The sequence below is a fragment of the Myxine glutinosa genome, chromosome 7, assembly GCF_964187855.1.
Source record: "Myxine glutinosa chromosome 7, kmMyxGlut1.1, whole genome shotgun sequence".
Lineage (NCBI taxonomy): Eukaryota > Metazoa > Chordata > Myxini > Myxiniformes > Myxinidae > Myxine > Myxine glutinosa.
Window position 1 is genome coordinate 109350999 of NC_136267.1, and position 15315 is coordinate 109366313.

The 15315-nt window shown below is 40.9% G+C and overlaps 1 protein-coding gene across 2 annotated transcripts in view; it reads left to right on the forward strand.

Moving 5' to 3' along the window:
- LOC137431589 (1-phosphatidylinositol 4,5-bisphosphate phosphodiesterase delta-4) overlaps positions 1-15315 on the forward strand; it is a 116630-nt gene that overhangs the window by 45755 nt on the left and 55560 nt on the right. For both annotated transcript variants that reach the window (XM_068123069.2, XM_078782098.1), the window contains exons 5-8: positions 2767-3001; positions 3397-3598; positions 8541-8685; positions 11494-11643. In XM_068123069.2, coding sequence (XP_067979170.2) covers positions 2767-3001; positions 3397-3598; positions 8541-8685; positions 11494-11643 — 732 coding nt within the window. The remainder of the gene's footprint in view (positions 1-2766; positions 3002-3396; positions 3599-8540; positions 8686-11493; positions 11644-15315) is intronic.

Genomic DNA, 15315 nt, shown 5'->3' on the forward strand with positions numbered 1-15315 from the left:
ATATCTGCAAAACAATTAAACATCACAGTTCCAGAAAACTCATGAAAACACGAACTAAGGGCAATCATTGAAAATGAGGACATCGTGCTCACGTATGACATGATGATTTCATCGAAAGTGAACATAGAAAACAAAGCATTGCGTCAGGGCATTGTAGTCAGGAACAAAAAGGAAAAGACAGCATTGATTATGGAGATATCAGTACCCAGCGATTTTGGCCAAAACAACGCAGAAATCAAGAAAATTACCAAATACCAGGATTTCAAAAATGACGTAAAGAGATCTTGGAAGCTGAAGAGCATCGAAATTGTACCAGTGATAATTGGAGGAACAGGAATGATAAAGAGGAACCTTACTGAGATTTTAAAAACCATCCCTGGGAATATTACCACCAATGAACTACAACTGGAGGCAATCCGGGGTTCGGTGACCATTTGTTTTATATACCGTGTACCTCTTCACTGTCTCCACAAGCCCTCTCCCCTCCACAGATCTCCCGATGTCCCTGTTCTCTACTGTTGTGCTTGTGTGCTTCCCTCTCTCTCCCCATCTTGTCTGCCCCTCCCTTTATTGTTTTATGTGTCCGTTTATGTTTTTGTGTTTCTTGTGCTAATGTGTGTTTAATGTGCTAGCTCTTTCTCGAGCCTCGATCTTGTGTACAAAAAAAAAAGTAAAGGAGAATCACCTGCTTGAAATCTAACTATTTCTAACAACTTCTAAAAGGTGCCAATAATATTGTCTGGGCCATTTTAGGATTTCTGTGTGGAATAAGCTAAGATTTTGTAATTTTTTCAGTTGTTTTTGTTTTGTTCCACTGCAAACCAAAGCAATACATACAGTGCATTCAGACAGTATTCAGACCCCTTCACTTTTTTCACATTTTGTTATGTTGCAGCCTTATGCTGAAATCGTTTAAATTCTTTTTTTTTTCCCTCATCAATCTACACTCAATACCCCATAATGACAAAGAGAAAACAGGATTTTAGAATGTTTTGCAAATTTATTAAAAAGAAAAAACTGAAATATCACATTGACATAAGTATTCAGACCCTTTGCTATGACACTTGAAATTTAGCTCAGGTGAATCCCATTTCTCTTGATCATCTTTGAGATGTTTCTACACCTTGATTGGAGTCCATCTGTGGTAAATTCAATTGATTGGACATGATTTGGAAAGGCACACACCTGTCTATATAAGGTCTCACAGCTGACAATGCATATCAGAGCAAAAGCCAAGCCATGAGGTTCATGGAACTGCCTGTAGAGCTCAGAGACAGGATTGTGTCGAGGCACAGATCTGGGGAAGCCTACCAAAAAAATTCTGCTACATTGAAGGTTCCCAAGAGCACAGGGGCCTCCATAATTCTTAAATGGAAGAAGTTTAGAACAACCAGGACTCTTCCTAGAGATGGCCGCCCGGCCAAACTGAGCAATCGGGGGAGAAGGGCCTTGGTAAGAGAGGTGACCAAGAACCCGATGGTCACTCTGGCTGAGCTCCATAGATCCTGTGTGGAGATGGGAGAAACTTCCAGAAGGACAACCATCACTGCAACACTCCACCGATCTGGGCTTTATGGCAGAGTGGCCAGACGGAAGCCTCTCCTCAGTGAAAGACACATGAAAGCCCGCTTGGAGTTTGCAAAAAAGCACCTAAAGGACTCTCAGACTGTGAGAAACAAGATTCTGTGGTTTGATGAAACCAAGATTGAACTGTTTGGCCTCGATTCTCAGCGTCATGTCTGGAGGAAACCAGGCACCGCTCATCACCTGCCCAATGCCATCCCAACAGTGAAGCATGGTGGTGACAGCATCATGCAATGGGGGTGTTTTTCAGCAGCAGGGACTGGGGGACTGGTCAGGGTTGAGGAAACAATGAACGGAGCAAAGTACAGAGATATCCTTAATGAAAACCTGAAACAGAGCGCTCAGGACCTCAGACTGGGCCGAAGGTTCACCTTCCAACAGGACAATGACCCTAAGCACACAGCCAAGACAACGCAGGAGTGGCTTAGGGACAACTCTGTGAAGGTCCTTGAGTGGCCCAGCCAGAACCCTGACTTGAACCCAATCGAACATCTCTGGAGAGACCTTAAAATGGCTGTCCACCGACGGTCCCCATGCAACCTGACAGAGCTTAAGAGGATCTGCAGAGAAGAATGGCAGAAAGTCCCCAAATCCAGGTGCGCAAAGCTTGTCGCGTCATACCCAAGAAGACTCGAGGCTGTAATCGCTGCCAAAGGTGCTTCAACTAAGTACTGAGTTAAGGGTCTGAATACTTATGTCAATGTGATATTTCAGTTTTTTCTTTTTAATAAATTTGCAAAACTTTCTAAAATCCTGTTTTCTGTTTGTCATTATGGGGTATGGAGTGTAGATTGATGAGGGAAAAAATGAATTTAAACGATTTCAGCATAAGGCTGCAACATAACAAAATGTGAAAAAGTGAAGGGGTCTGAATACTTTCTGAATGACTGTGGATACCAAATTTTTTTTCAATTTCAACAATTTTGTGGAAGAAATGGTGCATGATTTGAAAAACGTGCAAGGGTGACAATACACCTTTGTTACTACAATTTTGTGTACATATATACACCAAATGTAGAACCTATTTCATCATATGGCAGGATGTCTTTTTAAATGCATTTTATTTTTATGGTTTGTAAAATATTTATAATTTAAACATATCAGTGATTTAGGCCAAAGTTAATGAGAAATATTAATGTGCAAAAGACTTCAGTGAGATGCCGTGCTTGATCCATGTTGCAGTGGGCTGATCGCTCATGCTCAAGAACACTTGAATATGACGAGTTCGTAGAATTCTACCAGGCACTGACACAGCGTGAGGAGGTGCGATTTTTATTTCGAAGACTGTGCCAAGACACCAAGAATGTGCTCTCTGCCAGTAAGTTGACTACCTTCCTCCAAGATTGTCAAGGAGAACTTGATTCCACGGAGGAGAGATCTACATTCCTCATCAATAAACATGAGCCATGTGAGATTGGTAAGATGTTTTTTTGTTTGTTTTTTTGTTTTTTTGTCGACCAAAAGCATAGTTATGAAGGGGACTTGTGCATGTGTTCTTAATTATCTGGCAAAATTATGAATTACCTGCCTTAATAAACCAAATAATCATTTATTCCTGTTCAAAACATTACCTTTATCCATCCGCACAATTAGAAATATGATGGATTTATTTATTTATATAATGTATGGTTATGAATTGTGAAAACTGCTGGTAGAGTGATCGATGTAATGTTTACCTAAATTCTAAGAAGTCACCTTCTGGTCATGAGTGGATTGAAAAAGCATAATTATTGGCTTTCTTTAGGCCAAAAATGTTGCATTTGTTGATGAGGTATACTTTTACATGTTACTACAATAATTCTTCTGCCACAGTACGGGAACAAGGATGCATGACATTTGATGGATTCCTTCTGTATTTAACATCAACCGATGGTTCAGTTTTCAACCCAACACATGGCAGTATTCACCAAAGTATGAGGGAGCCACTCAGTCACTATTTCATCTCATCGTCTCACAACACATACCTGCTGCAGGACCAGCTGCGTGGACCGAGCAGCACTGAAGCCTACATCAAGTGTGTGAAATTTCATTCCTCAAGTTATACCCTGAACCTAATGCAATTGGTTTTTAATAATGAAATACAGTACTATATACTTTCTAGAGAACATTCAAACAAGTGAAAATTGGAATAGTAAGAGTGAGCTGTACAATTTTAAGTTAGCCCCGCTGTCACTTCTAACACAGCAGATGGAGCGTAGCTTATCTATATTGAAATTATTTCACGTTATGCTAAAATTATTCCATTATTATTTCATTGAAATTTTTAAATTATTATTATTTTGAATTATTTCATTGCAGTATAACCGTTTCAAATAAAATACATAGCAATTAAAATGTATTAGACAGGTTGCCATGAGTATGGTAGACCTATTTATTTGAAGGTGCTGTATTGTACAATACTGCGTGCATTGGAAAAAGGTTAAATCTAATGCACAATTTACATAGAAAGTTCCACGATTAAATATGATAGCACTTCATTTCACTTCACATATTCAATACACTGTGAATGTGCTTCATCTACCTGTCCTGTCTGGCTCTCATTGGAATTCCATGCCCTGAAGTGCACTGGAAAACACAAGGGACTGCTTAAAGAAGCAGCATGAAAACAGCACTTAAAACGTACTGCCTTGCTAGGAACCAGTAATGTTATTTTCCAGAAGACGAAATCAGAAAACAGGCAGAAGCTATTATCCGGATGAAATGAGGAGTGAGATTTAAAGGGACAGGGCTGTCTCAAAACAAAGGATTTACATTCAGCGCCAGTAAAGGTAAACGCCTCTCCTTCCTTCAGAGCGAATGCCCAACCAAAACACGTTCAGGCTTTGTTATAACATCAGCTTTTAATCACCACACTTTATCGGATGATGAGGCATGAGACAACCGCACACCAAGATGGACGCGACACCGGGACACACGTCAATCAAAATGTGCAAATGGCCGCGCATGTGCAATAGCGATGATGCATATGTCTACCTCACCAACAGTAACCACATTAACATATTATGGTGTGACTACTTTTTTTCTCTTGCTGATCACCATACAACCGGATCCACAATTTTATACGAGATTGTACAACAATTAACTGTACAACTTATTAACTGTATTACTGTACAACTAATTAACTGATTAGAAATGTACAACAATTAACGAGAGCCAATACGTGTGGCTATAGAGTTAGGGTTGTCAACTCGGTCCGGAACACAGAAGCAGGGACACATGAAGGCCAACAGCAACACCCAGCTGCAGTCAACCCAACCACCATATATACATATCTTACTATAATTCACCAAATGTCTGTCCGTCCGTCTGAAGGTACCGCGAAAACGGCTCAACTGATCGCAACGATATTTTGGGTGGGTATTCCTGGCACCCCTGCGAGTAAAATAGGCTATATTGTTTTTCCAAGTTTTCCAATTTTTCCAAACACAATGGAATAATATTTACCGATATGAACAGTGATGTGGCTTTTGTTGAAATTCTACAAATACTGTTTATTCTACGTACCAGAAGAGAATAGATCGACTCCAGACGAACTCTTCCTATATAAACGTGCGGCTTCGAAGTAACACGGCAGCGTGTGCAAAGTGACTGAGAAACAGGTGTAGCGGCCACTTCCGTGTTACAGATTCGGCGCACACCTTTCACACATGAACGTGCGACTGAGAAAGACGTGTAGCGGCTGCTTCCGTTTTCCAGAATTCAATCTTTTTTCAAAATGGGCGCCATGTACTGTTTAGATTTTGATGATTTGCATGTGATATGATTCAACGGATGTTTATATAAATTGTTAAAAGAAAAAAGAAAAAAAAAAGCCTTCAATTTTTGATATTTTGCCTTTTCATTTGGGCCTCCCAATTGAAGCCCCGCCCATAGGGTGGGTACCGTTGCTAGTACATACAATGGCGAGATCATATTTCCCTTTGACTTCTGTTTCAACTCTCACGTACAATAACCAAATGAGTAGGTACAAGGCAGGAAAGTTCAATAGCAGATAACCATTTTATATATAGCAGTTGAGATGTTATTAATCATCTTTCATATTGCACTACACCTTGCCCAGTAGTACCCAGACTCAAAACAAATCACTGATGGATGTCATGTGTTAGTATAGCATTTAAGCATCACCATACATGTGGATTAAATCAATTGCAAATAGCACTCAGACTCTGAACAAATCACTGGTAGATGTCATGGGTTAGTATATCATGTCATATATGAAGATGGAATTGAAATAAAACCACCAATGGGGTGGAAACAACTCAGGGAAAAGTTATCAAATGCGTAGACGTCAATCAACAATTAGCACTAACTGAAAACATTACTGTAGATATGAGTCTTTACAATATCAACACAATCAGGATAAGACAGCAATCTTGCAGACAACCAGGCGGTCGCCAAGGGTGACTGGAGCCACGCAGGTCGGGTCCAGGTGATAGCTGAGGGCCGGTCAGTTGTAGCACCGAAGCACGGATGACTGGCTGACCACAGCGTGGAAGGCAGCGATCCATATCAGGCTGTACGGCTGTGGCAACATACAAAAGGACCTCAGGGACCCGGAGTAGCACAGGCGGCAGAAGCGGTATAGGTGGTGGCATAAGGGGTGGTCGTGTCAAACAATCCTCGGTATACTCCAGGTCGCAATCAGACTCACACTGATAGGGTTGGAAGATCGCGCCGGTGGAGGAAGGATGGACGTGATTCCACGTTAATGGAACCCGACAACATCTGTCCTGGCGAACCCCATAGGCAGATGAATGCAGCTGTCCACCCAGGATTCCATGGACGGAACACCACGGCTGTGTTGATGTTGTAAATATATATTTGGCAAATTTGGGTAAATAGTTAGGAGAGGAAGTAACTCAGGTAGACAATACAAGTGGTCCAACCATGGCTGGACACCCTGACAGCTGTACTGACAGATAGCCAGATCCTGTCCAGCATCATTGGCTATACCTGGAAGTGCGGGTGGTATAAGCGAATGGATGCTGTTTGCTTTGCAATAGAAGCAATGTCCAGGCCAACTTTTGACTGGAGTTGATTTGAGCATGAATTTGGAATTTTGTCAGGGTTCCAGCAAGAACTCACCTCCTATTCATAAAATATGAACTTATGATCTTGAACCTCCACCACATAATGGCTGGCAGATGGAACACCCAGATAAACATTCAACAGGAGGGCGGCACACTTTGTGATGCAATGCCCTGCCTGTAAAACACCAATCCAACAGTTTATAGCTGGTTTGAGAATCAAACACACTCTAGACATCTCAAAGCTAAGTGCATTACCTCCACACCATCATGGTCAGTTACACTGAAAGTAATTTCCTTGGTCTTGAGGCAAGAAAATGTGCAATCTTTGAATTTAATTTCACAGATAAAAACAGGTTTTTTTTTTGTTCCGACATTGCTTTTTGTTGTGGAATTGTATTTTTAAAGTGAATTTCGTTTCCAGAATAATTACAGCAAATTGTTATCAGAAATTAGACATGAATTAATGTTTAAACGGAATGCAGTTGAGATTGTCAGATGTGACGACCTCCTTCATATGGTTTGTTCCTGCTGTGTTATTTCATACACATAATTTTCTGTTTTCATTGTATTCTGTGATACTTAATTATGATGTTAATTACATTCTGGTTTGGGTGTGATGCTGTTGTAAATTCCAGCATCTCTGTTTATCCATTTTATGGCTGCATCATAAAATGGAGATAATGCTGTGAGTCAACGCATAATTTAGTTAGCAACATGCAAAGTTTGATTCAAAATAATGATTATGGCAATACACAACTGGGTTTTGTCTACACAGGAGACTTGAAGCATAACTGAATTAGAAAGAGTCTGATGAGTCTGTGCAAGAGGTTAAATAAGTTAAAACATTGAACCTGGGCTACTACAATATATGTGAAAAAGTGTCAAAACAATTGAAATAATGAAACAATGGGCTGGTAGAATAGCCTAGGCCCTAGAGGTATGCACACTCAACTCTGAGCTGTCTGGGCCTGCTATAAAATATCAAATATCAGCTCAGCTATAAACTGTTATCCTCGTGTTTCACAGGCAGGGCAAGGTATCACTGAGTATCGTCATCTCTCAGGTGGACGTTTTTTTGTTGTTGTTGTTGTTTTTTTGTATACAGAATCGAGGCTCGTGAAAGAGCTAACATTTATCACACAAACAAATCAAACAGAAAAACAAAAAAATATATAAAAAGAGGGAGCGGTAGACAAGATGGGGAGAGAAGGGGAAGCACGCAAACACAACATTTGAGAGCAGGGACATCGGGAGATGTGTGGGAGGGAGAGGGCTTGGGGGGAGGAGGTGTGGGAAGGGAGGGGGGGGGTGGGAGAAGTATAAAACACAAGGACACCAAGGACATCCAGGAAAGAAGTTGGTATTTCAAAAAAGTGGATTTGGGGTGAAATTAGCGGGGGTAGAAAAGATCAAGGTTTTGGATGGGGGAAGATAAGAGATGGACCACCAACCTGCCTGCGGTGAGTGAGTGAAAGGCCCTTGGAGTTAGCTTCATCGCGGGAGATTCCAATGATTCTGAACGCTTTGGTTTAAATAATGTTGATTAATTGATTGATTAATATTGTTGATTAATTAATTTAATAATAACACGTTAAACCGGGTGTTCCATATGCTGGCATTAGTTGTTGGACATTAAAGATCACATGATGTATTTTTGCGAAGAATAGGCGAGCTACTACCGCCACCCTGACCAAATTCCAAATTCCTGCCCTGACTCGCCACTGGGAAAGCAATGGCAAGCCACCCACCATAACTCGAGCCAAGAAACTGCGTCAGCAGTAAAAACCCGCTGTGAAGAGTGTGGCACAGCTCACCATCAATGGAATAATACAATCGTGTAACGTGGCACTGCGTTCCTTGGTGAAATCATCCGAATCTGTCATCGACAAAACATAATTCCTTACTTTTGTGTCCAATTGTTCTCAGGGCATTTCTGAAGGGTTGCCGATGTGTGGAGTTGGACTGCTGGGATGGACCAAATGAAGAGCCAGTGATCTACCATGGCTACACTCTTACATCAAAGATCCTCTTTCGAGATGTCATTCAAATTGTGGAAAAATATGCTTTTAAGGCAGGTGTTTATTTCAGAAGGACAAATTATATTTATTTCCTTACAATGATACTGCACTTTCTGGATGATTCAAAAATAGATTGGATTAAAGGATGGCTTATCTGTCCATTCCTGAATTGTCTATCCAGGAATTGGGTTCTATTTCTGGATAGACAACAAACCATTGTCTTGGTGCTTTGCAAGCAGGGTGTTTGTTGGTCTATCACATGACAAAGGTGTAATTAACCTTTTCAGGGTAAATTCTCAATCTTAATATTATTCACCAAATGTCCGTCTGTCCGTTCGAAGATACCGGAAAAACGGCTCAACCGATCGCAACGATATTTTGGGTGGGTATTCCTGGGACACCTGGGAGTAAAATAGGCTACATTGTTTTTCCAATTTTTCCAATTTTCCAGTTTTTCCAAACACGATGGAATAATATTTACCGATATGAACAGTGATGTGGCTTTTGTTGAAATTCTACAAATACTGTTTAGATTTTGATGACAATTATGAACCTGCCGAGAATGCGGAAGTGGACAGATGACAGCAATGCGCGGGATTGATAATATCCAAATACAACCGTCATTCAATTATTGTAATGTTAAATCGTTAAATGTGAATCGTGTTAATCGTTTTGTTAAAGTACCAATTGATGATTGGAATTGAGGGAATACAATTATGATTTTGAATTCGTAATTGTGTTCACTCAACCGTACAGAACTTCGCATCAGGATTTAAATATTTATTTATGTCACGAATGTTGTTAAAAGTTTATTTTTTATATTAATTTTATTTAATTTGTGATTGGAGTTATGCTGTTTGGAATGAAAAAAGCGATATCGAGTTCAAGTGAATGACGAAATGCCATGACGGTTTCTACTTTCTAAATGTGAAATTCGTGGATCGCCATATGCAGATTCGTCATTGACTGGGTATGGAACAAACGTACCCGCTTGTTTGCCAACGGGTACGTTTTTCATGGAAGTCCTTCACGAACTTGCTGTCCATGTCTGACGTGCGACTGAAGGTGCTACAGGAATGTGGAATTTATTGGTTTCATGCTTTAGCATTCGCCGTTTCCGCATTGTCTGTTTGCTTCTGGTGTAGCGTGCGTAGCACGGGTACCTCACTAGTTATGAAAATGGTTATAAGCAGTCAAGGGCTGTCTTTATTGCATTCAGGAAAAAAAAAAAAAAAAAATACCAATTTATATTATAATTAGGGGGAACTGTCAAAGCAAAACCTTCTGTTTATTTGCAATTTGCAAAGAAACCAATCATAAGACTTGTGACTCCAACCTGGAATTTTACCAGTCTTGTCACCTCACAACATGACTTTTGATTAAGTAGACATGATCGATTATGAACATGAAACTTGATTATCGATCATGAACATTTTTAGAGGATTGAAATCTTTTCACTTTAAATATGACAAACAGCTATTTTATTCATGTCCATGATTTCCATTGATGTGCATATTTTACGTATACTGCATACAAAGTGCTCAAGAAAAACCCACAAAGACTCAGAATGAATTGGGATAAACCCACCTTATATTCTCTTCAGAGGTGACACGTTATCTCAGAGGTAGCACACTCACCTTTGGGCCTTCTAATGTAGGTTTGGTTCACAACTCGACTTAAAACTGTCATCTTCATGGTGATTCTCAAGCAAACTGTTGCATCAATAAGTGTGCCATCCTTCACGGTGATGTTTACCTGGGTGTCCCATCTGCTAGCATTCACTGATGGATGTTGAAAATCCCAAGGTAGCTTTCAAAAACAATAGGACACTATGTACCTACCGGTAATCTGGCCTAATTGCAAGTTTCCTCACTCACTAGAAATACCAATGGAAAGCCACCCAGTGTATTCTCTGTCAATTGACTACTTTGGTGATACCATTCTCTGAAAAAGCATAGCCACAAATTTAATGGAAGCTGTTCTTTTAACTACTCGTTATATCACTCCCTCCGCTTCACTCCCTCTCTTCACACTGGCAATTTATGACCAAAAATTTTGTTTTTCCAAAAAAATTGTGTATTTATGATGTTTATGGGCAAACTTACAGGATGATGATTCATATGGGTGTGCTTGTCGAATGACATATTGAGGGTGCACAAAACAATTACATAATGGCACTCGATTACAAGGTTGAGTTTTTATGTTGCAACAGTGTCCAAAAAGGATGACTGCTCCAAAATATTGCAGTAGTTCTGATTCTGATGTACCATGTTCTGTTACGGAGCGTTGGTGCTGCCGAAGAATTTTCTTGGCGAGGCTTATACTGGCTGCTTTGCACCTTATACTGGGTTTGCTTATACTGGGTTCTTGGCAATGCCTTCCCAGTTATACAGTACTTAGACAATTGGAAACGCTTTTCATTTTAGCGTTTACACTTTCTATATCATCCAATGAAAACCCATGCACGACTTTACTCATTGATTTTTATGCATCATCCTCAAAATTTAATTTACTAAGCTGAGGAATGTTTAAATTTAACCCATTTAGCCAAATTTAGTTAGCTATAGTTACCTATTCACCCCAACCCCACTCACAATCTGCCTTACACAATTTGCTGCAAACTGAATCCATCAGGCCATAGGCCTACTTCTGTCATAGTACAATGTCCAAGAGACCAATTATTGAATAACCGTTATAAATTAAGCAATAAATATTTTGTTTTCTTTAGAGACATGTAGTTGGCTTCTGTTAGAACCTGTGCAGCATTATTAGAGCTTGATGCATTTGTAACGTATGCCGAGTTCATTGTCATGACCTAAGCCGAGTTAATTTATTGACATTAACATTAATGTGTTTGTCAGGTGTCAGAATACCCAGTCATCTTGTCAATAGAAAACCATTGCAGCTTAGAGCAACAACGAGTCATGGCCCATCACATGAAGTCTATCCTCAAGAACAAGCTGCTGACAGAACCTGTAGAATCAGGTGAAAGCAAGGCACCTTCACCTGAGGTAAAAGTACCAGAATTCATTGTGCTTTCAACTTGTTGTTGTAATTGCGTAGGAAATTGTGAGACTTACTACTGCAGTTATAGACAGTGTATTCTCGAATATCCTCATGATAATATACTTAGTGGTTTGTTCATGCATGGACAAAAAGAAAACTTGAATCATTTGCTAATCTTTCATCCCGGATGTTTTCGAAAACTTGGATAATTTGTTAAAATTTTATCCCAGATTATTTTGAACACAAGGTATCAATTTCTTGTGAAACTATAATGCTCAAATAACAATGTCAAACTCCACTGCTCAAACAGTAATGTCCAACTTGCAAAATAGTAATGTTAAATTTGTCGTCTTCATCAACACCAAGCCGTATATGAGAAGGAAAATAATCAGAGTTTTTGCGGAACTGGAAAACCTGCTGCCTTTTCAAAAGGGGCCGATTATAACTCTTAGGAAAGATGTGAGAAAGTCAACAATCCCAAAGCAATGGTTCAGAAGAGAAGAATCTTCCACCTCTAAACAGGACTCCAAGCTTCTTAGAGGAGGCCGACTTAGCTATTGGTACGATGTGAGGTTTCCAAGATAGATTTGATGATACAGTAATACCAAGTGTGTTTACTGTATTAAGTGGTAAAACTGTTGAGACTTCAATGGAGATGGGAAAGTTGCGAAGATTTTTCGACAAAATAATAATAATAAATTAAGTTTTATAAGCATTAAACGTAACTTGATTGTATTTGCCCCAATGAGAAATCCTATCCAAATCCGAACTTATAGAGGCAGTTGTGATGAAATGAGATGTACACATTGAGCCAGAGAAGATGAAGCACATGTGAAAAACATAGAGGAATGTAATGTTGAGTCATCAGCATACGAATCCATTTGGTTATTTGTAAAAGAAAGAGGATCATTGATTAAAAAAATTAATAAATAAGGAAGAGTGTAGTAGACAGGACAGAACCCGAGGGGCACCGCTGTTGCTGGGGAAGGAAGGAGAGGTTGTCGAACCATCAATAATTACGGAGATAGGACAGCCAAAGAGAAAGCTTGATGTGAGAGAGCAGAGTGAAAAGGCGAAAGAGGGAATCTTGAATATCAGACCCCGATGCCACTCACTGTTAAAAGCTTTCAATATACCAAGGGCTACAACAAAGGATTCCCCAAAGTTTCTCAGAGAAGAAGCATAGACAGTCGTAATATAAGAAATGATATCACCGATAGATTTCACCTAACGAAAGCCATATTTTTGGTCAGAGAGAAGACTTGAGATTCAAGAATGGTGAGGAAATGGGAATTGATAAGACGTTCAAAGACTTTGGAAATAGTACAAGTCAGAGCAAAAGGACGGTAGTTGGAAGGGTTTGAACGATCACCCTTCTTTAAAATGGGCTGTAGTAAGGCATGTTCCCAGGAAAGAGGACAAGTTTTGCTTTTTTACGGAAGCAAAACAAACGCGCAAGCACAGGAGCAAGTTCTGAAGCACACTCCAAGATATGAGGAGGAATGCCATCTCGTCCACACGCCTTGCTTGTGTCCAGAGAGAGAAGTACTTTTTTGACTGCATGAAAAGACATTGTAAGGAGAGGCATAGGATTGGTAAGGCATGCACAGTGAGAGTTGGAATGTTAGTCATCCAATGTGGAATTAGAGGAGAAAAGAGTTGATTTGTCAGTCTGAAAGACAGCCATATTACCATCGGAATAGAAGAACGAAGGAAGGGTAGTCCTTCTTCCTAAGATTTTGGAGAAAAAAAATCCAATTTTTTCTTCCCAAACAAAAACGAGAAGTGGAAGTCGGCAGAAGTTCTTGGAGATGTTTTTGGCTAAAGACCAGAAATACCTATTAATGAAAGAAGAGGAGAGGTTGTCACACATCCTTTGGATAAAGGAATGCTTCGCCTCATGAATAACATACTTGCAATGATTTGCACGTCCCTTGCACAAATCAACAGTGTTAAAAGATAAGGGAATATAAGCCTCCATTCCTGTAACAATAAATTCAGCCATACGCTCTGGAGAGACAGAGGCAGCACCCAAGGAAAGGCATTACTGGCATCATCCCAAGGAAAGTCAAAATAGAATTTCCGTAAGCCAGTCTAGTCAGTGCTATTAAAGTACCATAACTGGCATCTAGACTCTAGAGACCATGTTACTCCACTTCTTGAATCTTTACACTGGCTGCCTGTCTCTGCTCGTGTGCAATACAAAATGTGCACACTATGTTATAAATCATTGTGTGGAACGGGACCTCACTATCTCTCCGATTTGCTCACTCTCTATGAACCTCAGCGACGGCTTCGTTCAAGCGATGACTCTATGACCTTAGAGCCGCCGCGCACCAGCACCAAGTCGTTTGGCGAGAAATCCTTTTCCTTTGCTGCACCTCTGCTCTGGAATGACTTGCCTTCCTCTGTTCGACGTGTTGACTCTCTTCCTGCCTTTAAAACCTCCCTCAAAACCTATCTGTTTCACAAGTCTTTCAAAGTCTAAGTCCTGTTTTCCCTTTGGATTGAGGTGGGACAGAGATCGAGAGTATGTCTGTGTACATGTGTGGGGGAGGGAGGGGAGGAGTAGAGGGAGTACACATCTGTGGGTTTTGAATGGGGAGGGAGAGGAATAGGGCTAGAGTGAAGGTGTGTCTGTGTGTGTGTATGTTTGTGTGTGTGTGCGCGGTGTGTGTGCGTTCGCATGATAATGTAAAGCGCCATGAGGGTAGTTTACTCTGCTTGATGGGGCTATATAAGACTCCTTTATTATTATTATTATTATAGAGAGGGGGAAAGTGGAGGAGGAGGAGGAGGAGGAGGAGGAGAAGGAAGAGAAGGAGGAAGAGGTGGAAGAGAAGGAGGAGGACGTGGAAGAGAAGGAGGAGGAGGAGGTGGAAGAGGAGGAGGAGGTGGAAGAGAAGGAGGAGGAGGAGGTGGAAGAGAAGGAGGAGGAGGTGTAAGAGAAGGAGGAGAAGGAGGAAGAGAAGGAGGAAGAGAATGAGGAGAAGGAGGAAGAGAAGGAGGAAGAGAAGGAGGAGAAGGAGGAGAAGGAGGAGGTGTAAGAGAAGGAGGAGGAGGTGGTGGAAGAGAAGGAGGAGGAGGAGGTGGAAGAGAAGGAGGAGAAGGAGGAAGAGAAGGAGGAAGAGAAAGAGGAGAAGGAGGAAGAGAAGGAGGAGAAGGAGGAAGAGAAGGAGGAAGAGAAGGAGGAGAAGGAGGAAGAGAAGGAGGAGAAGGGGGAAGAGAAGGAGGAGAAGGAGGAAGAGAAGGAGGAGAAGGAGGAAGAGAAGGAGGAAGAGAAGGAGGAGGTGGAAGAGAAGGAGGAGGAGGTGGAAGAGAAGGAGGAGGTGGAAGAGAAGGAGGAGGAGGTGGAAGAGAAGGAGGAGGAGCTGGAAGAGAAGGAGAAGGAGGTGGAAGAGAAGGAGGAGGAGGTGGAAGAGAAGGAGAAGGAGGTGGAAGAGAAGGAGGAGGAGGTGGAAGAGAAGGAGGAGGAGGTGGAGAAGGAGGAGGAGAAGTAAGTAAAGAGCCATTTACAAGAGTGTGGTCAGAAGAACTAATCAAAGGTGAAATTGCATAACTATAATGCAATGGAGTGAAGGTGAAAAACACGTCTAGAGTATTGGAAGAGTGGTCGTGATGATCTGGAACATGGGAAGGGTGGTTGATATTTTGCTCCATCCAAATGTTTATGAATG